Consider the following 25,642-nt stretch of genomic DNA (forward strand, 5'->3'; position numbering starts at 1 on the left):
CAAAGAACTTCCACATAATATCCCCAAAACACCTTTCCCCAAGATAAGAAACAAGTCAGAAATATGCACTCTCACCACATTTATTCAGTATTGCACAAGTTCTAACCAGTGTAATGAAGCACAAAAAGGGGAAAATGGCATTCAGACTAGAAAGGAAGTAAAACCATTTTTATTGGCAGATGATATGATCATCTACAGATACTACATAGACAATCTTACAGAATCTACAAAAATTAAGCTGCTAGAACTAATTAAGTTATGCAAAGTTGCAGAATGTAACAGCACTATACAAAAATTAATCCTATTGCTAAATACTAGCAATGAAATATGAGAAATTAAAATAGAAAAAATTACAAAGATTTACGAGAGCATCAAAAATACTAAATATTGGAGAGCAAATGTAGCTCAGTGGTTGAGCACCTGCTTCCCATGTACGAGGTCCTGGGTTCAATCCTGGTACCTCCTAAAATAAAATAAAATAAAACAAAAAATAGAAAAAAGTAAATACTTAAGAGATAAATCTGAGAAAAAAAGAAACATATGAAAGACCTGCACACCCCAAATTACAAAACATTGTTGACTGAAATTAAAGAAGACCCAAGTAAATGGAAAGATGTACCATGTTCATGGATTGGAATATGCAATATTGTTAATATATCAATTCTCCTCAAATTAATCTACAGATTCAGTGCAATCCCAACCAAATCTCTGGAGGCATTTTTGTAGAAGCTAAAAGCTGATTCTAAAATTCACATGGAAATGTGAAGGACCTAAAAATAGCCAAAACAACCTAAAAAAAAAGTGCAAGATTTACACTGTCTGCCTTATGGTAATTAAGGCAGTATGGTACTAGCATAAAGACTGACATAAAAATCAATGGAACAGACCAAAGAGTCCAGAAATTAGACCCATACACATATAGTCAACTGATTTACACCTAATGCAATTTGGTAGAGAAAGGATAATCTTCTCAACAAAAAGTGCTGGGACAGCTTTATTGTCATGCAACAAAATGAACTTGAATCTCTAATTCAAGAGGAAATGGAGAAAATCTTTGTAACTTTGGGTTAGGCAAAGCTTTTTTAGATACAAATCAAAAGCATGATTTATTTTTAAAAACTGATTGAACATAATCAAAATTAAGTACTCTGCTGTTTGAAAAACACTGTTAAGAGAATGAAAGGACAAGTCACAGACTGGGAAAAATATTTGCAGGTCACATATCTGGTAAGAACCTGTATCTAAAATATGTACAAAACCCTCTCAATTCAATAAGAAAACAATCCAATTTTTAACATGGGCAAAAAAAAAACAATAAAAAATATTTTTAAATGAGCAAAAAATTTGAACAGAAACTTCAAAGATGGCAGTAAATAAACACCTGAAAAGATGCTGAACATCATCACTAGGAAAAAGTACATTAAAACCACAATGAGATCCCTCTCACACCTCTGATAATGTACAAAATTGAAGAAGACAAAACCCTCAAAGAGTGAACCCTAATGTATACTATGGGCTATAGTTAATAGGATAATTATAATAATACTTCATCAATTTTAACTGAAGTACAACACTAATTCAAAACTGTTAATGGGGAAAACTGTGTGTGAGAGGGGAGTATATGGAACTCTGAACTTTCTGCATGACTTTTTTATAAACTTACAAATGTTCTAATAAACAGATAAAAAAGACTGACTCTACCAAGTGTTTGCAAGGATGCAGATTATCTGGAACTCTCATACACTGCTGATAGGAATGTAAACTGGTACTATACCTCTCGAAAATAGTTTGGCAGTTTCTCAAAAAGTTAAATATGCACCAACCATATGACCTAGCCATTCCACTCCAAAGTATATATATTTTTAGGAAGTACCATGGATTGAACCTGGGATCTTGTACATGGAAAGCAGTTGCTCAACCACAAAGCTATACCTGCTTCCCCACTCCAAAGCATTTACCTAAAGGATGTGAAAGCATATGACCATACAAAGACATGTGCACAAATGTTTATAGGAGTCTGATTTGTTATAGTCAAAAAATTAGAAACACAGGTGTCAGCCAAAAGATCAATGGATAAACTGTGGTATATCTGTACAGTAGAATACTCCTCAGCCATAAAAAAATATATGCAACATGTATGAATTACAAAATAATTATGCTGAGCTAAAAACAGACCCCACCCCAAAAAAAGAGTCCATACTATATGATTCTGTTTATATAAAATTCTAGAAAAAGCAAACTGATATACAGTGACAGAAAACAGATCAGTGGTTACATGAGAACAAGGAGTGTGACAGCAATGGGCACAAGGAAACTCTGGAAATAAAGGATATATTCATTATATTTATGGTATATCAATGTTAAAATTTATCAACTTATAAACTTTAAACATGTGCAGTTTATTATATATAAATAATACTTTGATAAAACTGTTTAAAATATTTACAAGCAATGAAGACATGACAAAATAGTAAGGAATTAGCAGGCCAAAACTGAAGAGTGAAATAAAAATCCAGAGAGGGGGAAGCAGATGTGGCTCAACCAGATGGGCGTCCACCTTCCACATGGGAGGTCGCTAGACACCTAAACAAGCAGAAGCCACAAGCCAGCAGACTCTGCAGCCCACGGGGAGGGGAAGTGCTCAGGCACTCACCTCCCTGGGTTCAGTGCTTGGTGCCTCCGGGAGAAGGCAAGCAAACAACGAACAGACCACGAAGGCGGGGGAGTAAACAAATAAATAAAATAAATTTTTTTTAAAAATCCAGAAAGGTAAGCAAGCTTGGAAGTTGCTTTTGCTATGAGGGTTTTTTACCATTCTTGGCAAACTTGAATTTTACTTTTGAGTGCCTTGCAGAGTAATGGGAGACTGAAATAAAAGCCCAGGATTGAAAAAGTGGCAAATAAGAAGTCTAAGAGGAAACCTTCCTCACATTAAACTGGGTCACAATCTGGTTTTTTAAGTAACTTTTAAAATTGAAGTTTATCATTCATATATGAACATACATAAATAATAAGTATATAGTGAAAGTTATGAATCTATAAAACAAACATGCATATCCTCATACAGGGCTCCCACATATCTCCCTACCACCAAAACCAAGCATTGTTGTGAAACATTTGTTACAAATTATGAAAGAGCATTATCAAAATATCACTACTAGGAAATGGATGTGGCTCAAGTAGTTAAGCGCTTGCTTTCCACATGGGAGGGTCTCGGTTTGGTTCTCAGGGCCTCCTAAAATCAAACAAAAAGCAAAACAAAAACACCAAGTCAGAAGAGCTGATGTAGCTCAGTGGTTGAACACCAGCTTCCCATATACAAGGTCCCGGGTTCAATCCCTGGTTCCAGTACCCTTCCCCTCCAAAAAAATGACTACTAACCACAGCCCATATCTTATATTTACAACATGATTTTTAATCTAGCTAAAACCAGGGAACCACAAGACATAATCTTAAAATAATTAAGTGGTGAAATGATAGCTCCCATAGGCATCTGGAAATAAAAAAATCCTTTTTGGAGTAAAATGCCTTCATTGTAAGCTTCAAATGATTCCCATACTTTCTGAAATACTACGCCTGCATGTACAGATAACAAGACACCATAAACTAAAACCTGAAGAAAAAGAGGTAAATCAAACCCACAAAGAACTTCTAATATTAGAATCAGAGAGGCAATATAACAACTATGCTTATTATGCTTAAAGAAATGACAGACTAGTTCACTCAAACGAATCCCTGTACTGAGAAGAACTTTTAAAAAACTATATATATATATATATATATATATATATATATATATATATAAAATATCTATTTCAAGTGCTAACAAGGCGGTGAATAATTACAGGGCCATGATCTGGAAGGAAAAGAAAACCCTAAAAAGAGAGTCCAGGTTTTGGAGCTACCCCAGGAGTATACGCAAATTCCTTAAAGGGTGTCACAGAGGTTATTAAGATGAGCAAAGTTTGTATGTGTTTTGTTTTGTTTTTTAGCTGGTATGTATACTATGGAAACAAAAATTGGATCCCAAGGTCAACCAAGTGAGGGAAGGCCCAGGAAAACCTCCAATATTACACCTTCAGAATGAAGGTGAACCAATTCTCGCTGTGACCGAAGTTTAGATTCAAATCATCATAATCTCTGAAATTGGATTAAAGTCATCCCAGATTAACAGGGCAGAAATCAAAGAAATAGAAAACAAACATATAACAAAGAACAGCAAAATCAAAAGTTGATTCTTTGAAAAGACAAAGAAAAATGGTAAATCTCTCAAGATTATTCAAAAAAAGAGAAGGCCCAAATAACAATGTTAGGAGTGAAAAAAGCACCATTACTCTAGATTCAGCAGACATCAGAAGATCAAAAAAAGTAAATGAACAATGTTATGCCAATAAATTTAAAAATTTAGATGAAACGGACAAATTCCTACAAAAATGGACGTAAGAAGTGACATAAGAATTAGAAATTTTGAAGAGTCCTATAACATTAAATAAATTGAATTCATATTTACAAACCTTTCCACAAAGAAAACTCTAGACCAAACATTTAAACAAGAAATAATGTCAATCCTACACAAATTCTTCCAGAGAATAAAAAAGAACACTACCTATCTTGACAACAAAACTTGGCAAACACTGAGGCGGAAATAAAATATAAGTCTTTTAAGACTATTTGACTCTTAAAACTGTAGACACATATAACTTTGATGAAAACTAAAATAGAAAGGTTAAAAAACAGATGACTGTTACAAAAGTGTTTCATTTGTATATCTCAGGAAAAATTTCAAGTTTCCCAATCCATATGTTTTCTATGAAGATCACCATCATTTTTGTAAAAAAAAAAAAAGAGGGGGAATCTACCCTAAGACAGAGTACACTAATTTAAAACTGAAAATAGTTATCTGCTTAAAACTTAAAAACACCTGAAAGTTTATAAAGGAAACAAAAATACAGGTCCAAGCACAGAAAAAGGGAAAACACACTGCAGGACATAGAAACTGCAAATATAATATTGCCTTTTGGTTTCTGCATTTCCCTAGCAATCTTTCAATACTGTGCCAAGGCTTTGTTGAGATCTGTGATCTCTTTGCCACATACATATTAAACAAAACTCAAATGATTCCCTTCTTTCAGTTGCAAAACATGTAATGGTAAGTAAGACATTTTAAAACTAGAAACAACTGTATGTTAAAAAAGAAGAATGTGCCTTAAACTGTAAAAACAATTCTGCTTCATCTTCCCCAGGACAGCACCGATTGACTAGTATGGAGTGGAATGTACGAGCAGTCTGTAGCAGAATGGGCCAATCTAGCAACTCAAGGGGCAGCAATTCCTTGGACTTGCCAACATCTGTTGACGTTCTATAAAAAGTATCCTTCAGAGACTTAAACAAAAGCAAACTAATTTCAATTGCCAAATAACCAAAGATAGGCTTTCTCAAATCTAATTCTACCTGCCCCCTCCATAGCTGTTTGGGGCATGAGAACTCCTCTATAACAAATTTATAAGCTACAGAACCAATCTCTGGGACCTGGAACAAACAGCTAATAGCAGCATAAATAATTTATGAAAGATGGAACAGTTTTGATGGAAAATACATGTTACTCAATTCAAGTCACTCCTTACCAATAAACCTTCAAACATCTCTTCTTTGAAGGGTCTAAAACCCTAGTAAATTTGTGAGTCTTAAGTTCTAATAATTTAACTTTGTGATTAATATGTATCAAGTTCACTGAAAAGGTAAATAGATACCATCCCCAAAAGAGAACACACTTGTCTCCTCAATCTCAACTCCCTCTGCCAGCCAAGAACCCAGTATTTACAGCTCTTTAATGGTTGCTTTCTAACCATCAACAAGTCAATGAGTTACAAGGCTTCAGATCTCTATGTGCCCTAAATCTGAGAGCAAAGTCAAAACTAAAGCATATAGAAATGTTTTCCCTACCCACAGAGAGGCTTCATAAATGACTATAGTTGAGGAAGGCAACCTAAGAAAGCCAACTTAAAAATATAACATTCTAATGGTGGAAGGTTTTGTTACTGATGAATACTAGAAACAGATGTGGCCTATGAAAAATAGTAAGTGTCTTATATGGAATAATCATTAACAGCAAGCTCAGGACTTTCTGCCTCAAACTAGCAGCATAAATGAGCAGAGTGCACCAACTGCTTCTGTTCTCATTCCAGAGCTCCCTCTTACCACTTAGTGATTCTCTCTGACCCACTGGAATTCATATCAATTTACCTGATCCTTCCAATCCTACCAGAAGGAACTGAGGGGCTTTATACCCTGCCCATTGAGTTTTGGCCCCTATAAGTCAGCCTGAACTCAGTGCTGCCTATCTGCAATAGGCCATATAGTGTTGCACCAGCAAAAACAAAAACAAAACAAAATACTAAGCAATTAGTGTTTGTAATGTTTATAAAGTCCTAATGTTTGTAAGGATCTATTATGCTCCATATAACTAAACAGTGGTTATCATCACAAAAGATTCATTTCTTTTAATCATAATAAACACCCAAGTTTTAAAATTAGGATTTTATTAAATTAAGAAATTAAATATTCAATGTCATAAAATTGCTATTTCTATTCCTCAAAAGTAACAAAACGTCATCAAAAGCATATTCCACATATATCCTAACTAAATTTAATTCAATAACTCAAATATTTGTTGTGAATCTATTACTAATATTAAACAAGCATTAGTGTAGTCCTAAACAAACAAACAAAAATATTTGCACTTGTGATGCTTACATTCTAACACAGGGAGATATATAAAGACAACAATCAAAGTATACGGTACATTAGCATATTAGCGAGTGGTAAGAATGATGGATAAAAAAATAAAGTAGGGTAGGCAACAAGAAGTATGTGGATGGGATTACTAATTTTAAGTAGGGTAGTCAGGGAAAGAATCCCTGAGAAGGTGACATCTGTGTAAGGACAGAAGAAATAAGTAATACAGCTATCTGTGAAAAGCGCATGCATGACAGAAGAAAAAGAAAGAACAAAATGAGCAAACGCCCTGACGTGGGAATGTGCCTGAGTGTTCAAGGAACAGCAAGAATACCAATGCGGATGGAATAGAAAAAGCAAGGGGAGAGTAGTGAGAGATAAAGCCAGAAGGGAACAGGAGGCCAGGTTCTAGGGGTTTTATATGTTATAGTAAGGGGACTTTTAGATTTTTCCTCTGAAATGAAAAGCCAATGGAAGGGTTTGACCTGCTGTGTTGAAAACACAATGAAAAAGGCAAGGGTGGAAGCAGGAAGACCAAAAGAGAATCAGGAGAGAGATGAAGATGGCTTAGATCACGATGGAAAGGGTAGAGACTAAATGAAGAGTTACATTTTGGGAGGAAATTCAGGAACGCAGTTTTACACATGTAAAGTTCTTGCTGCCTATTAAACATCCATTAGAGATACCAAGCAGGCAGTTGAATATGAGTCTGAAATCAAGGGGAGAGGTCTGGGCTGTAAATTTGGGAGCTGTCAGTAATAAAAAGTCATGAATTAGACTGAGACCATGAAGGAGTTAGAAAAGAGAATAGGTCTAAGAACTGAGTCTTGGGGAATTCTAATACCAAGAGATTAGTGAAGAACCAACAAAGGAGTTGAAGAGTGATCAGTGCTGTTAAGAGGAAACCAGGCGAGTGGATATTCTGGAAGCTAAGCGAATAAAGAGTTTCAAGAAGGCAGCAGTTAATAAGTCAAGTAAGAGAAGGACCATAATTAAGCATCTTGGAAGTCACCAGTGACTTGCTGCGTTGTTTTGCTACTAATCATCATCTAGGAAAATACATAACCCAGTACCTGTAAAGCTTTCTGCTCCTTCTGAAGATCTTTTATTTTATTCTGTTGCTGGCAAACCCTATTTAGGGATTCATCCTCCAATTCACCAATTTTGGATCTCACACTCTCCATAATTTGTTCCAAGTCATTAGCTCGTTGCTCCTGATCTGCTGCTCGGCTTTGTGATAGCTCAAGTTCATTTCTAATTTAAAAGACACAATTCCCTCCCTTAATAATAAAAATAAATCTAATCAACATACCCATCTAACAACATAATGACTTTATAAAATTTTTTTGTATTCTTAAAATTTCTCTTATAACACACACCAATAGAAAAAAAGAGTATCCTTATATCTGTGATTACCAAAAGATTTACCTATTAAAAATATTTTTTAAATTAGCATTTAATTAAAATGGAATATTTCATTTCAAAGTCTTCAAGGAAATTATTTTTAGAATGCATACCACCTGTGTACAAACAAAAGGGACTTTTTCCATTTTCTTACTTAAGCTGCTGATTAGTTTCTATGAGTTCCTGAATCATGTTCTGTTGACGTGCTGTGTCTTCAACCAATGTTTTCAAATTTTGTCTCATTCTTTGTGATGACTGTTTGTCAAAAATGATGAGATCTATAATAATATTTTCAAAATGTAACAAAGATAGTAAAACTAAAGGTAAGGTAAAAAAATCTTTTTATAAAAATGTGAAATGGAAAAAGAAGCTTTTTACATTGAGGAGTAAGAATAAGATCTGATTACCTTTTAGATCTGTTCTTTTGACTAGGGACAAAGGTTTTAAGCCATGCGTCATCAACAGTACATTTATGCTTTCCCATTCTGCTTCTTCCTGCTACAATTACAAAGAGGAGAAAAGGATCAACTGTACGATGTAAAGTGAGGAAATAACTTTTTGTATATAATTTCCTTTGTTTTCAGAATAACAGAACTTTTTGTCCAAAGATACTTTTTAAAAATAATAAAATTTTATGTGCAAATGATTAAATTTAAAAAAACACATTTGTTCCTAACAAAATTATTGGTAGATAATTGAAAGATGAAAAAAAAGAAAGATACAAATGAGCACAAATCACTACATTATATAATTCCAGAATATTCATATTTAGATCTTAAGGGAAAAAATAAAACAATAGCCAAACAAAACCAAACAAAACAAAAAAACCCTTGTTAAAAAGAAACCTAAAGTTTTAGATTTAGTTGAACCAGACCAGGTCCCACTCAGAAGAAATAAGTTATATTAATTGAATAATAAAGAAAAGGTGAGCCACTCAGAAACAAGCATCACTTTAATAATGTCTAGGGTCACACACACACTATATACACATACACACACACACACGTACACACAGATATATATTTGACTAGTAATAGCCAATAATTTAGATAGTTCCTTGCATAATAGACACCTGACTATAAGAAGACCTTTCCCTCTGAGTAAATGATTCTAATATAATCACCCAGAAAGTTACTCTCAAGTCTAAATCTGAGAAGGGAACCCTAACTCTCAAGAGTTGAGTGAATAAAAGTATAAGAATGTAAAGAAACAAGAAATAGGAAAAAAAGAAAAAGAATATGAAACCAAAATAGAAATAGAGATGGACTTTAAAAGTACATTTAAATCCATGATAGCAACAGTTGTATAACTGGTTTTTAGTGTAAGTACAATGATCAGTTTTGAAATTACTGTATGAGGCACTCTGCTTGTTTTTTTAAGGCATTTAAAGAATATTTGTGAAAAGATTTGAGTGAATTTTCAAGTTTAAATGCTTGAAAAAATGTAATTTATACAATTAAGTTTTTTATTAATGGGATATTTTAATAGCTTAGAGATGAGTAATTTAGAAAATAGACAAAGTACAAATAAAAGTATTAAATTCTACAGAGATTAAAGAATATATCCACACAAAAAGTAACAAATAAGCTAATGATTTTTTGATAGCACTATGACTCACAGTGCCAGATAAATCTTTTTTTGACTGCTGACTTTTCCTCCTCCTTTAATTCTTTCTACACTTCACCTTCCCCTCAACCTTTTCCCTTAGTTATGTTTTAAGCCTTCCAGTCATAAAGCTTAATGACATGGTGGTACACAGAACTAAAATTATTGCTGATGCCTATTTTAGAGCCAAAAGCTCTGTTTGGGCCTCTCAGTGGATGTCCACTATGAAATCCTTACAGTCTCATGAAATGCTCATCAGACTAGTGTTAGAAAACTAGGAAATGCTATAATAAATCCTCCTTTTGAAGACTGATGATATTGTGACACCTTAGAGTTTAATATCTCTAAACCAGCATTTCTTGACACTTTCTGATCAAAGAATCCTTTCTGAAGGAATAATGTTTTTTACATTTTGTAGAACTAGCATTCTTTGACACATACTTTGAGAAACATTGGCTTTAAATATTTCAAGTTTACCTGTTTACTGGTCATGAGTCTGTCTGATGATTCACTGGACTCCTGGGCTTTAGGGGCTGCTGGAGACATAGTTTCTTTTGTAGAATCAAAAGAAGTAGAAGTTAGCAATGAAAGAGTTTGAGTTGCCTAAATTAAAAAAAAAAAAAAAAGTGCAAGGAGTTGAAGAAAATTATATTTGAAAGAACTCACTGCTCTTGCTAGGCAATTTAGGCCACTCCTGAGTCAAAATTTTTATGATTCCTAGAGAACTGATTATAAGAATCATTAGAATAAACCCTATTTTAGGTTTTTCTAGAGGAAAAACATTCTGGGGTATTACAAATACATACACACAGAGAAAACTATTTATTTTAACCAAATAATCTGGAAAGCACATTATGATGCTAATAAACAAACATCCCTTGGAAACTGCTTCCCAAATAAACTAGAAGAAATGTGCCTGACCCACAGTTTTAAATCAGTTTAACAACTATCTGGACTTCAAGGATCAAAGGAAAGCCACTTTCTAATCTTTCCAAGTAGATCAGAAGCCAACAAAGAAGGGTTCTATTTGATCGGCACAAAAACAAACTCTAGCAAACTCTAGCATCACCTGCTCTTGTTATTGTAGACTGCCATTCCACAGGAAAAATTCCTTGGTTTCTTGAGAGAGAGGTATACTTCATCCTTTCCAGGGGTAAAATCACACTGATTACAGAAGTTCAGAGCCAGAGGGACTTCAGACATTTTTAAAATTCAAAATCCCTAACTGTTTCACAGCTGGCAGGAAAAGACTGTAGGGAGAGTTGTAGCGTCACCTGAGGCCCAGAGAGGTGAAATGCCCTGCCTACAAGAAGGAGGCCTCCTGGTGCCAGCCTAGTGCTCTTTCCAAAGCACCCATCCACCGTCCTAAATCTACTTCAGATAGTGATATCCATCAAAACAATTTACTAGTCACCAATAACTTGTCTTTAGTTAAATCTAATAACATCTTACAAATTCTCAAACTCTGACATTTCTATTGCTTAACATCTCCCCTTCAAACTGGCCTCTTTCAACAACTCCTTCATCCAATGTTCATCTCCCCAGACTTTATTTTCAAGTTTTGAAAATGTCAGCCAACTTCAGCTGCTACCACCATTCAGCTAGCTTTGTTTTTTCAAATTTTATATTAGAAAAAATTTTTTAAACACAAAAAATAGAAAATATAATAAACCCATTACTCATCAACCCAGCGATAATAATGACCAACTTTCTGGCATTGTTTCATTTCTGCTCTATGCACATATACTTCAGTATACATCTGTAATTCCAAGATTCTTTTTTAACACTCTCAAAATCATGATCACATCTAATGAAATTAACAATAATTCCTTAATATCACTTATTATCTAGTCCATGTTCAATTTTCCTCAAAGGTCTTTAAAGTATCTTTTTATGTATGACTGTTCTGTTTAAACCGGTTCCAAACAAGGCCCACATATAAGCACTTTTTAAAGTCTCTTTCAACCTTCCTTTTTTTCTTCCATACTATTCTTTTGTTGAAAAAAATACGCCATTTGTCTCGTAGAATTGCCCACATTTTGGATTTGGCTTACCATAGTCTTATCATTTAACATATTTCTCTACACCTTACATTTCTTTTTTTTTTTTCTGGAGATGAAATTCCCACAACGTAAAATTAACCACTTTAAAGTGAACAATTCAGTGACATTGAGTACATTTACAGTGTTGTACAATGACCATCTCTGTCTAGTTACAAAACATCTGGAAACCCCATATACATTTAGAAGTTACTCCCCCTTCCTTCTTTCCCCTAGCTTCTAATAACCACCAATCTGCCATCTCAATGGATTTATCTACTTTGGGTATTTCATATAAATGTAATTATCCAATATGTGACCTTTTGTGTCTGGCTTATTTTACTAAGCATATTTTAGAGTTCATCCATGTATGTAACAGTATTTCATTTCCTTTTAAAGCTAAGTAATGTTCCATTGTAAGTATATACCACAATATGTTTATCCATTCACCCATTAATGGACATATGGGTTGTTTACATCTGTTGTCTATTATGAATAATTGCTGCTAAGAACATTGATATTTCTTTGAGTCCCTATTTTCAAATTTTGTGGGTATACACCTAGAGTAGAACTGCCAGGTCACATAGCAACTCTACTGCGGTCACCCCTCGGGCTGAAGTGTGGTTTGCTGGCCTGGCAGGGGAGCGGCCGCGGCAGGCCAAGCCGCTGCCCCCATAATAGGGTGGCTGGTTGGACTCACCGCCACCCCTGAAGGAAACTCGGCATGGGCGCAGAGTGCCCTCGGGTCTCCCCTTCTCGGCAGCCATGCTTCCGCGGCCGCCCCTCCTCCCGGATGGCGCCACACGATGCCTGTGGGGTGGCACCCTTCTTCTTCTTTCTCCCTGCGCAGGCGCAGGGCGGAAAATTCCAGTCTGCCCTTTTCCCTCCCCCCCGACAGCAGCAACAGCCAGGCGTGGGCGGGAAACTCCAGTCTGCCCTCTACCTCAGCAACAGCAGCCACCAATCCCTAAACCCTGCCACTTCCCCCAGCAACAGCAACAGCCAATCCCTAACCACCACCCCTCCCCCTTCCAGTACCTTTCTCCCCAGTAACTGCTTGCGGCAACCAATCAGAACATGGCATAAACTTCGACCAATCAGCCTTCCCTAGCCCCTATAAAACTGTAGCCACTTCCTCAATAAAGTTGGACCTGCGTGTTTACCTCAACTCCGCGGTAGTTCTTCTGCCGTGCGCCCTCCAGTCCTGAGAGCCCCGGACAAGGGCCTGGCCTCCCTTGTCCCCAGTTCGTCGCCTGCTTCTCCGGGCAACCCCCTCGTCGCCGGCTTCGCCGGGCGACCCCGTCAGCCGAACTGCGCAACCCCTGTGAGACCGACCCCTCGTCTACTGCCGGACCGACCCCTCGTCCAAAGCTGGACTGACCCCTCGTCCGCAGCCAGACCCCACCGCCACCGACCGAGCAAGCCGCCGCACTCTACGTTTAAATTTTTTTTTTCTGGGTACCAGGGGCCGGGAATTGATACCAGGATTTCATATGTGGGAAGCCAGTGCTCAACCACTGAGCCATGTTGGCTTCCCTGAGTTGGATTTTTCGTTTGTTTTGCTTGTTGTTTTTTTCCAGGAGGTACCAGGAACTGAACCCCAGACATCCCATGTGGGAGGCAGGAGCTCACACACTTGAGCCACATTCACTTTCTCTGTTTAACTCTTTGAGGGACTGTCAAACTGTTTTCCATAGCAGCTGCATCAATTTCCAACCTGCACCATTTCCCAATACTACCAGCAATATATGAGGGCTCAGATTTCTCCATATTCTCTCCCACGCTTATTTTCCATTTTTGTTTTTGTTATTGTTGTGTTTAAATTAAAGAACTCCTAGAGAGTATGAAGAAGAATCTGATTGTGGGTTCTATTTGCATTTCCCTAACAATGCTGAGCAGCTCTTCATGTACTTATTAGCCATTTGTATATCTTCTTTGGAAAAAAAGCATATACCATTCTTTTGCCCAGTTTTTAATTGGGTTGTCTCTTTGCTGTTGAGTTGTAAGAGTTCTTGATATATACTAGATGCTAGAACTTTATCAGCTATGACTTGCAAATATTTCCTGCCAGTCTAGAGATTGTCTTTTCACTTTCCTGATTGTCCTCTGATGCATAAAACCTTTCAATTTGATTAATGATGTCTACTTTATCTTCCTGTTGCTGTTGTGTGTGATTCTGGTGTCATATCACCCCCATGTTTTTGTCAAAGACTTTTATGATGTTAACACTTACATTTAGGCCACTGGTTCACTTTGAGTTAATTTTTGTATATGGTATGAGGTAGAGATCCAACTTCATTCTCCTGCTTGTAGATACTGCGTTTTCCCTGTAACAGTGGTTGAAGAGATTATTCTCTCCCCACTGAACGTTCTTAGTACCCTTGTCAAATATCAATTGACCACAGACATATGGGGTTACTTCCCCTATATTTCTTCTTTTTTTTTTTGTCTTTATCCCGTATATTTCTTATAAACTGGTCAATATAGAGAGTCATTATTAAATTCGGGTTCAATATTTTTTGGTAAAAATACACCAGAAGTAGTGCTGTATTCTTCCTACTACATCACCATCAGGAGTCAGCCACAGCCTTTTTTTTTAATTAGAGAAGTTGCAGATTTACCAAAAAAACAAGCATAAGCTGTAGAGTTGCCATATACCATCCTATTATTAACAGTTTGCATTAGTGTGGTATATGTGTTACAAGTAATAAAAGAACATTTCTATCATTTTACTACTAACTATAGTCCATGATTTGTGTTGTATAGTCCTATGGATTTTAACCACATTCAGATATATAATTCAGTGCACTTAATTGTGTTCACAAAATTGTGCTATCAGCACCACCATCCATTACCAAAACTTTTCCATCACCCCAAATAGAAACTTGGTACAATTTAAGCATTAACTCTCCATTCCTTAACTCAACCCTGACCCTTGTGAACTATATTCTAGTTTCTGACCCCATGAATTTGCTTATTCTAATTATTTCATATTAGTGAATAGCTTATTTCACTCATCATGAGGTCTTCAAGGTTCATCCAAGTTGTGAGATATATCAGAACCTGTCCTTTTCATACCAGCCAGAGCTTTAAAGTGGGAAGAATCTACCCTGGAGACCATATACAAGGAATCTCCCAAAGAATGGGGAGTTACGTGCTCCGACAATCTCCCTGGCTGACACTCTGGCCTTCTTTCAAATCTTCCAAGGCCCTCTCCCTCGAGACTCAGGGCCTCAGGGCCTCGACACTACCATCACCTTCTCCACTTAGTTAACTTATCTTGATATTCAAATCTCAGCTCTAACTTCCTGCCTCAGGGAAATCTGTGGCCCCATGACCAGGCAAAGTTCCCTTATATGCTTTTGTAGCACTATGAAGAGTAAAGTATAGAGGATTAGAACTCAGAGTCAAATGCCCTGAGTGACCAGCAACTTAACGTATGAACTGTGTGACATGTACCAACTCACTAATATCTTTGAGCCTCAATTTCTCCATTTGTGATTAACAGAAAATTGTAACACCCACCTCATGGTTGATAAATCAGACAACATAGAGTACTTAGCACAGCAGTGGCTGACACACAGGAACTTTTAGACAAATGGTAGTGGTGGTAGTGGCAGTAGTTATCATATATAAGTAGACTGAACAAAAATGCTCTTACCGAGCCCTAGGTTTTATATAACCTTACAGTTTTCTCCAAATTATTTAGCTAATTATTTAACACAAACTGCTTCAGATAAATATGTTTCACACAAGACTAAATTCTGTGAGAGAAGAAGTCTATTGGCCATGGAAGACCAGACAATTCTAATGACAAATAAGAAAGCAGAATTAACAAAAAAAAAATCTCAAAAACACTGACAAGAGTCTCTAACTGACATGAAGAGCTGACAAAACAATGAAGATTTAGGCAAAGAACGCAAGAAGAATCACCTTTTCCCTGAAGGCATTTGTCAATTCAGGCATTTGCCAATTCCAAAGAACTGTGAAAATGAGGGCCAAAGATCAGACACTCTACACTGTCACCTGATAGGACTATACTCCAATATCGTAAGGAAGATCCCAGATTAAAAGAGCTTCCAAGAGCCTGGAATAAACAAACAAAAATCCTTTTTGGAGAGAAGCCTCAAATTATTTTCACAAAAAATATGTTTCAAATACAACATCTAGCAAACAAAGATAGTGAAGGCACACAGGAAATCAGACACAAAGAAAGGAGTATTATGGGAAAATAGTGGCGTAGGAAGCTTCAAGAATCAGTCCTTCCACCCAAACAACTACTGAGCTTGCAAAAACTGTCTGAATCAACTACTTTGAAACTCCAGAACCTAGCACAGCACTGTGTAGCATCCCGGGAGGAGTCCAAGAAAGAAGGTAGTAAATTACCAAAAATACTGGTAAGTTTCACCCTACAGGGGCTACATCTCCCTTCCCCCTTTCCTGCTGCGAGCAGCAGTGCAGACTGGAACTCCTGCTACTGGTACAGCTTGCTGGGGCCAGTAGACCTAGTTCTCCACACTCTGAGGGAGTGTGGTCTGATCACACAAGTTTACCTTTGATCAGCTACTTCAAGTCACTGAGGGCCAGCTCTAAGGGCAGCCATTGTTTCGAGCCCCCTTAGGTAAAGGTGGCAGATCAAACTGAAAGACCATAACGTTCCTCAAAATACAGAAAAAAAATTTACAGAGTTCATTAACCTAGCAAGTGCTTAATCTAGAATACGCAGCTTCAAAAGTCAAAGAATAAGCTCCTGGTACCCTTGCTGGCCCTTCCCTCATTTCTTCCAAAAAAATGCAAGGTAAGTTTGTGCTCCCATTGTGGGTACCGGGCCCTGTTCCAGAAGGAAGAGTGGCCCCCATGTGCATACTGGGGTGCACTATGTCAGTGTCATTCTACTGGATGGAAGTCTAATGGACTAAGCCAGGGAATGTAATGTGTCTGTCCTGTGGGCAGATAATTGGCTTGCTGACAACTGGACAGTATGAGAAACAATTAAGTTCGAGTGGCCTGGGACAAATTACTTCCTGTAGTAAATCACTCAAGAGAGTACCAGGACTGAGAGGTCTATTTCAAAGGGAGTAAGGGGACCTTCACGGGAACACCGTAAAGTTGTAAACAGAAAATTCTTACTCTAGCAAGCATAAGCCCAGGAAAAGAGGCAGGCTCCAGGGCTCCATCTCCACACAGGCTCAGATAAAGGAAGAGAGGATCCTACACTCGCCATTTGCCTTAAGCTGAATTCTGAAAGAGAACACCAGGGAAATGAAAGTCAAATTGCAAAGACAGTGAAAGGCACCTTTTGCCTTGGTGTGTTTGTACTGATTAGTCCTTAGTATTCAGAAAAATCTATGGCCTATCACTAGCTGGATACAAACCTAAGAAAGACATCTCAGGGACTAAATCCCAGAGTTAACACCTTAAAATATTAAAATGTATAGTGCACAACAAAATATAACAAGACAAACAAAGAGGATGATGGCCAAGCCAAAGGAATAAAATAAAAATCCAGACCATCAATGCAGAAGACAAGACTTTGGACTTACTGGTCAGATGCTTTTTAAAAAATAGTCCTTGGGGAGTGGATGTGGCTCAAGCAGTTGAGCACCTGATTCCCATATGGGAGGTCCTGGGTTCGGTCCCTGGTGCCTCCTAAAACAAAAATAAACAACAAGCAAACAAACAAAGAAAACAACTCAGGGAAGCTGATGTGGCTCAGTGTTTACTGCTGGCTTCCCACATACGAGGTCCTGGGTTCAATCCCCAGCCCTGGTACCTCAATTAAAAAACAAAAAAAGGACTTCGACATGTTCAAGGAGACAAAGGAAAACAAAGAGAAAGAACTAAAGTATATGAAGAAAACAATGAATGAACATATAGAAATCACTTCATATCTGGAGTTGAAAAATTCAAATCAAAAAATTTCTAGACAGTTTCAACAGCAGATTGAAGGGGGTTGAAGAAAGAATAAGTGATTCCAAAGACACGCCTCCTGACCCGTGTGGAGCTGGCCCATGTGCAGTGCTGATGCGCGCAAGGAGTGCCCTGCCACGCGGGGGTGTCCTCACGTAGGGGAGCCCCATGCACAAGGTGTGTGCCCCATAAGGAGAGCCGCCCAGCATGAAAGAAAGTGCAGCCTGCCCAGGAATGGCACCAAAGAGCTGACACAAGATGATGCAACAAAAAGAAACACAGATTCCCAGTGCTGCTGATAAGGAGAGAAGCGGTCACAGAAGAACAAACAGCAAATGGACACAGAGAGCAGACAACTGGAGGCGGGAAGGAGGGAAAAATAAATAAAAAATAAATCTTAAAAAAAAAAAAAGAAACACAACAAACCCCAAAGAATATAAACTCAGAGAGAACTACACCCAGACACAAAATGGCTGACGTAAGTACCACTTTACAGTAATAACACTAAATATTAAAGAATTCAAACTCCCCAACAAAAAGATACAGATTGACAGAATGGATAAAATAAAAAATAAAATAAAAAACCCTCAATCCAACTATATGTTGTTTATGACAGACTCATCTTAGACCCCAAAACATAAATAACTTGAAAGTAGAAGGATAGAAAAAGATAATCCATGTAAAGTATAATCAAAATAAAGCTGGGGCAGCTATACTAATATCAGACAAAATAGACTTGAAGTCAAAAGCAATTACAAAGGTCAAAGAAGGACATGATATATTAATAAAAGGGGTAATCCACCAAGAAGTAAGAACCAAATATTTATGCACTTAACTACAGTGCCATAAAATACATGAGGAAAAACTGAAAAAACTGAAGGGGGAAATAAGACACCTTTACAATAATAGTTGGAGACTTTAATAAACTAATTTAATCAATAAATAAAACATCTAGACAGAAGATTAATACGGGAATAGAGAACTTGAATAATATAAGTGAACTAGACCTAACAGACATCTACAGAATATTGTACCCCAAAATAGCAGGATACACATTCTTTTCAAATACACATGGACTACTCTCTAGGATAGACCACATATTAGGTCACAAAACAAGTCTCAATACATTTAAAAAGACTGATATTATACAAAACATCTTCTATGACCACAATGAAATGAAGATGGAAATCAATAACAAGCGGAGAGGGGAAAAATCCATAAATTTATGGAAGTAAAGTAACACACTCTTAAAACAACCAGTGGGTCAAAGAAGAAATCACAAGGGAAATCAGTATATAGAGTGAGATAAATGAAAATGAGAATACAACATATCAAAAGTTACAGGATGCAGCAAAGGCAATGCTCAGAGGGAAATTTACAGTCCTAAGTGCTTAAAGACTTAACTGCACACCTGGAGTAACTAGAAAAAGAACTAAACCCGAAGTGAGCAGAAGGAAAGGAATAACAAAGATTGTAATAGAAATAAATGAGATTGAGAATTAAAAAAATAGAGAGAATTAACAAAAGCATAGGCTGGTTCTTAAAAAGATCGATAAAATTGACAAACTTTTAGCTAGACTGACAAAGAAAAAAGAGAAAATGCAAATACACTGAAAAAATGAGAGGGTACTAACTAAATAAGAGGGTACAATGAACAACTGTCTGCCAATAAATTACACAATCTCGATGAAATGGACAGATTCCTAGAAACACACAAACAACCTACACTAATCCTAGAAAAAATACATCCCAACAGACCAATTACAAGTGAAGAGATGAATCAGTCATCAAACACCTCTCGACAAAAACCAAGGACCAGATAGCTTCACAGGTAAACTCTACCAAGCATTCCAAGAACTAATACCAGTCCTGCTCAAACCCTTCCAAAAAAATTGAAGAGAAGGGAACACTACCTAACTCATTCTGTGAGGCCAACATACCCTCTTACTAAAGCCAGAGAAAGATACAAGAAATTACAAACCAATATCTCTTAAGAATATAGATGAAAAAAATCCTCAACAAAATGCTAGCAAACTGAATCCTACAGTATATTAAAAGAATTATACTCCATAATCAGGTAGGATTTAGCCCAAGTATGCAAGAGGGGTTCATGATAAGAAAATGAATTAATGTAATAGGCCACATGAACAGAACAAAGGGGGAAGGTCACAAGATGTTCTCAACTGATTAAGAAAAGGCATTTGACAAAATACAGCATCTTTCTTGATAAAAAACACTTAGAAAACTAAGAATAGAAAGAAACTTGCTCAACATTTCATATATGCCCACTGCTAATACTATACTGTACTCAATGGTAAACACTGAAAGCTTTCCCCTCTGAGTTCTGGAACAAGAAACAATCACATAGAAACAAAAAAGATTATAAGAAGATACTACAAACAACTACACACCAACAAATTAGATAACTTAGATGAAATGGACAAGTACCTAGAAGCACACAAATAACCTAAACTGATTCAAGAGCAGAAGAGCTCAGAGAAATAAGAAGAGATTGAGTAAGTAATCAAAAACCTCACAGCGAAGGAAAGTCCAGGTCCAGATGGCTTCATTTGAATTTTACAAAATATTCAAGGAAGAATGAACACCAGTTCTTCCCAAACTCTTCCAAAAATTTAAAACAAATGACTCAGTTATTTGTATAGCAATGTTCATTGCAGCATTATTCACACTAGCCAAAAGGTGGAAGCAAACTAAGTGTCCATCAACAAATGAATAAACAAAATGTGGTATATCCATAGAATGGAATATTATTCAGCCATAAAAAGTAAGAGTTTTAATGCTACAGCATGGATGCTACAACATCATACAGAGTGAAATAAACCAGACAAAAAGGACAGATATTTGAAAATAACTAGAATATGCAAATTCATAGACAGTACATTATAGTTTATCAGGGGCAGCAGGGGCAGAGAAGGAATGGGGAGCTAATGTATAATAGGTGCAGGGTTTCTGTTTGTGACGATAGAAAAGTTTTGGTCATGGATGGTCATGATGATAATGTGATTTTTTTTTTTTTTTTTGCTGCTTTTAAGTTTATTTCTGAGTTACAAAGATTATTCCTCCCCCTTCGTGTTTTTAGAATTTCCTGTATTGCTCCATTCAACCTTTGCTGCCATAACCAGACCGACAAAACAGCGTGAGGACTTTCTTTTTCTTGCCTCTATAGTGGAAACCTAAGCAGCAGACATTAACAGCTCGAGGTCTGTCAGAGACACAGGTGTAAATGTGATTAATCCCACTGAATTGTAGGCTTAGTCATTGTTAAGATGGGAAATTTCATGTTGTATCTATAACATTTTAAGTGGCAAAAAAAATCATTTTGAAATAAAAATATTTTTGGAAATCACAAAAGAAAATAAGTAGAGGAAATATGAATCAAAGGAAAAATGGTGTAGCTCTGTAGCCAGAATGTCTGGGTTCAAATAACAGACTCTGCCATACCGGCAAAAGAGTTATTTAATATCTCTGTGTCTCAATTTTCTCATCATAAAATAAGGAAAGTAAAAATACCTATCTCATAGGGTTATTGTAAAAATTAGGAGAGAACACAGATCAGTGCCTGGCAGGCAAAGCAAGACTGAGATGGTAATTAGAGTTGGTAACCAGCTATCTGCATCACCTTAAGTAGGTACTTAACCTCACTGTCAGTTTCCTTAACGGAGTTTGAAATATCACCTACCTGACAGGATTATCTCGAGGCCAAAAGGAAAGAAATGTAATGTACTAGTATAGGATTCAACAATATTAAATCCTTTCCATGATTATGGTCCCCCCAATATGTGGAGCATCACCTTCACATCCGACATACCTCAGTCACAGCAGATGGCTCTTGCAATTTTCACCTACTCATTCAAATTGATCTCAATGAAGGGATTACCCAGTAAGTCTCAGGTCTATAACTTGATCTTCATCTAGGTTCCAAAAAAGATAAACAGAACAAAATTTTGAAACATTCAACCTCCTATTATTAGCATGGTCTTGCATTATGCCAAGAGCAGTTAATGGTGATACTAGCAACCACTGAACTAAAGCTGGGACAAATGAAGTAACTGCAAATAGCCTCCATAGCTCACTATTGTGTACTTTCTCCCTTTCCTTCTTTCCATTCTATCTTGCCTCTCCTTGGCCAAAATAAAATAGGTGGGTATCCAACCTACCATTAACGGTGGAAAAAAATTGATTTTCTGATCTTTGGATTCAAAAGTAGAATATTCTCCTTTGCAAGGGTCCTAAAAGGAAGCACTCTCAGACAAACTACCACTGAACACAAAAGGCAAAGGTATTAAGAAAACGATTTCATTTCTACCTATAACCAACCCCTTCTTTTTAGAGATCTATGCTGTGAATGAATGTTTAACCAAGCGTTTGCAGCAGCCTTTTACCCTATTAGGCTGTGACAGGGCACAAGGCTGGAACTCTGAAAGTCTGCGAAGAGAACAAATGCTTCCCAAGGCCAAGAGAGAAACTTAGTCTCATCACACACCTAAAGGTAGGCCTTGAAACTGGGGGCGGCTGAGGACTGGAGCTGGTTTGGATACAGCACAGAAAGCCAAGCTTAAGGAAGCAAAACACTGTATATCTTCTGGCCCTGGTTTCCCTCAAATCCTTTGGCTGAACTGCCATTTATAGGTTTAAAGCCTCTGCAACATGCACTAAATATTAAGCTTTATATCAAAAATTTAATATTAAATTCCCCCAGGTATTTGTGGTGGTGGGGGGGGAGTGGGGGGAGGTGAGTTGGTAATAGCAAGTCACAGTCATTAACTGTTCTTTCTCACATAAGACCCACCAAAATCCCAGGAAATTTATATTTTCCATTACTGCAATGAACGTAACATGTAATGCTTTCAAATTTTCTGTTCTCTATGAAATGAAAAATCTCTACTCCAAAAATATGCCAAGTCGCTGTTTAGTGTTCCTAAAAAAGATGTGAATCGACAGCAAATAAGAAAACAGAGTTAGGATTGGATGTCATCTCGGTCAAATCAGCCTGCCCCAAGAGAGGTTACACAAGCCTCCACCCCTTGGAAACAGCAGCTGTGTCCGCCACCTGCTCCCCCAAAGGGTAAGGGAGGCCCAGGTCCCCTTGCCAATAAAGTAAAAAATTAATGCAACGAATTGAAACCAGTATGATTACTTCCCGCACAATGTTTAATATTATTTTGATGAGAAAATAGAGGGGCAGTAGAAACTCTCACTGCTGTTGGTCTTCGGACATTTCCACCATCTACTCAACTTGCCCGATTCGAGGCCGGGCCAGGCAGCGCTCTGAGCGCAACACCTGCGACTCAATTACCCCTCGCCACCGCCAGTAAGGCAAGAACGACCGGCTTCGTGATCCGAATGAAGAGACGGGGCGATGAGACCTTACAGGAGGCCGAAGACCAGCCAGGCTGCCGGGCCGGCACTCGAGCCAGGTGTGCCGGGCCCCCAAACCCTACCTGAGGGACTTCTCATCAGCGCGCGCCGCTCCCAGGCGGCTCCACTCGCTGCGCCAGGCGAGAACAGCTCGCACGGCGCGTCAGGGAGCGCCTCTCGCCCGGCGCCGCCGGGAGCCCGAGCGCACTCACCTTCCTCCCCGCTGCCTCCCACCAGCCGCCCGCCCGGCCCCGGCCGCTTCCACCGCCGCCGGCCCCGCCTCCGCGACCGTTAGCGCCGCCCTGCGAGGCCGGCCAATCGAGCCCGAGCGCCGGAGCGCCGGAGCGCCGGCCCCGCCCGGCCTCGGCCGGCCGCGAGCGATTCTCTCGGCCGCGCGCGGGCGGAGGGACCGCAGCGGGCCCGCGCCCTCCAGTTGGCTCCGCTGACGGGGCGGCGCTTGCGTCACCGACGTGCCCTGGGGCGGGCGTGCCTGAGAAGGTACGCGCGCGCTTTCAACGCGCCGGGTCGCGGGCGCTGTCCCGTACCGGGAGGCTCCTTACTTGACTGACCTCGGAAATATTTCCTCGAAGCCCACCCTCTTCTCCCCCACCGCTGCCCTCCACGTACCTCTCCCAGCCCTCCTCCCAACCCATGACGCGAGCTCTTGCTGCCAGAACCTGGCCGAGGTCTGCTGCACCTGACGTTTAGAGGCCCTTAAAAATATCCATTAACACTTCACTCCTCCATTCAGCATTTTCCAAATTCCTACATCCGGCCCCAGAAATGCTGAGGTGGCTGGGCTGGAGATTTTTTAGAGTTGAGCATACACTGAAATTAAGCGTGATCAGAGAAGGGTGTGTAAGGCAAAAAGGGGAATGCACACGAAGTCTTCCTAGAACAGGGGGCTCAGCCCTGGCTTCACATTAGAATCCCCCGGAAAGATTTGAAAACTCTTGATGCCCAGGTCCCCAGAAATCAAATCTCCACGGTAGGACTCAAGCACCAATAATTTGTAAAGCTTCCCAGATGATTCCAATGTGCAGCCAAGATCAAGAACAACAAACCTAGAGGGACACTTAAGAATGACTGAACAGTGGATGAGTTCCCCAGCAATACTGGGAGAAAAGGTACTTAAGAGAAAATTCTTGTGCAAATTAAATAACTCCAATCACATTAGTAATGTATAGCTTACAAGTGCTCAGTTAGCCTTACTAAACAAAATTTCTTACTAAACAAAAAGTTCAATTACTTTAAAAAAAAAAAACTTGTCTTTATTCTTTTAATGTTACATTTAAAAAATATGAGGTCCCCACAAACCCCCATCCCCCTCACCCCACTCCTCCCATAACAACAACCTCCTCCATCATCCTGGGACACTCACTGCCCTCAGTGAACACATTTCTGAGCACTGCTGCACCACATGGTCAATGGTCCACATTATAGTTTACACTCTTCCCCCAGTCCACCCAGTGGGCCATGGGAGGACATACAATGTCCAGTAACTGTCCCAGCAGTACCACCCAGGACAACTCCAAGTCCTGAAAATGCCCCCACATCACATCTCTTCTTCCCACTCCCTACCCTCAGCAGCTACCATGGCCACTTTCTCCATCTCAATGCTACATTTACTTCCATTATGGAACAATAGTTCGAAATAGAATATCAGTAAGTCCACTCTAATTCATACTCTCTTCCTCCATTCTATGGACCCGGGGATGGTTATGTCCACTCCACCTCTGTATCAAAAGAGTGCTTAGATTCCACTTGGATGATGGATGCAATTTTCCTGCTTGCAATTGTAGGCAATCTTGGCTCTCTGGTATGGTGGTTGATCTTCTTCACCTCCCTGTTAGATGGCTGGGGTAAGTCCAATAAACCAGAGGGTAGGAGTTGCAAGTCTTTTGAGGCTCAGGGCCAGGCTATCACATGGACAGTCCAGAGATTCAGGTCCCATGAGTATACACTAAACCCCAGTGCCAACCACAGGTCCAGTAAAAGTGACAGGAGAGGCTTGTGAACAAAGATCACATCTGAGTCCAGCTCCATCACACTCAGGAACACAAACTCCAAAGTAGGGCCAACTGACATGGCACTTAACTCCATCTGCCATGATCATAGAACCTGTGGGTCTCTATAGCCCTCAGAAGAACCAATACCTGGGGTTGTATCTACTTTAGCTGTCTCTGGGACTCTGCTGAGGTGTGCCTAAGGGCGACCCCTCTGATGACCTCCTGGCTCTTTTTTGGAGAATCATAGCCATATAAACTAATTTGTCCTTTCCATTTCCCCCTTTTGTTCAAGGTCAAAAAGCATTTTTTAACTCCTGATATTATATGTAGGCTGAGATATTCTGCTGATCTGAGTTGACCCTTTTATTCAAGGTCATCCTCTAGCCACATTGTCAGCTGGTACTTGGTAGTAATGCCTCGGCACCAGGGAGGTTCATCCCCGGGAGTCATGTCCCATGCTGGGGGGAAGGCAATGCATTTACATGCTGAGTTTGGCTTCAAGACTGGCCACATCTGAGCAACATGGAGGCTCTCAGGAGGTAACTCTTAGGTACCCTGCAG

At 38.7% G+C, this 25,642-nt stretch overlaps 1 protein-coding gene across 45 annotated transcripts in view; it reads right to left on the reverse strand.

Moving 5' to 3' along the window:
• The window catches only part of CEP70 (centrosomal protein 70), a 98,221-nt gene that overhangs the window by 64,068 nt on the left and 8,511 nt on the right, over positions 1 to 25,642 (reverse strand). For 4 of the 45 annotated variants that reach the window (XM_058295049.2, XM_058295053.2, XM_071214533.1 and 1 more), the window contains exons 2-6: positions 21,523 to 21,625; positions 10,222 to 10,295; positions 8,547 to 8,637; positions 8,294 to 8,417; positions 7,809 to 7,989 (exon numbers count right to left, since the gene is read on the reverse strand). In XM_058295049.2, coding sequence (XP_058151032.1) covers positions 7,809 to 7,989; positions 8,294 to 8,417; positions 8,547 to 8,637; positions 10,222 to 10,290 — 465 coding nt within the window. In that variant the 5' untranslated portion in view covers positions 10,291 to 10,295; positions 21,523 to 21,625. Of the gene's footprint in view, positions 1 to 7,808; positions 7,990 to 8,293; positions 8,418 to 8,546; positions 8,638 to 10,221; positions 10,348 to 10,813; positions 10,888 to 14,016; positions 14,111 to 15,716; positions 15,871 to 16,913; positions 17,025 to 17,326; positions 17,433 to 21,522; positions 21,626 to 23,155; positions 23,381 to 25,642 lie in introns of those variants that run through there. The other 41 variants (XM_058295046.2, XM_071214521.1, XM_071214534.1 and 38 more) reach the window with 32 other exon arrangements.

This window comes from Dasypus novemcinctus, chromosome 4 (assembly GCF_030445035.2).
Source record: "Dasypus novemcinctus isolate mDasNov1 chromosome 4, mDasNov1.1.hap2, whole genome shotgun sequence".
Taxonomy (NCBI): Eukaryota; Metazoa; Chordata; class Mammalia; order Cingulata; family Dasypodidae; genus Dasypus; species Dasypus novemcinctus.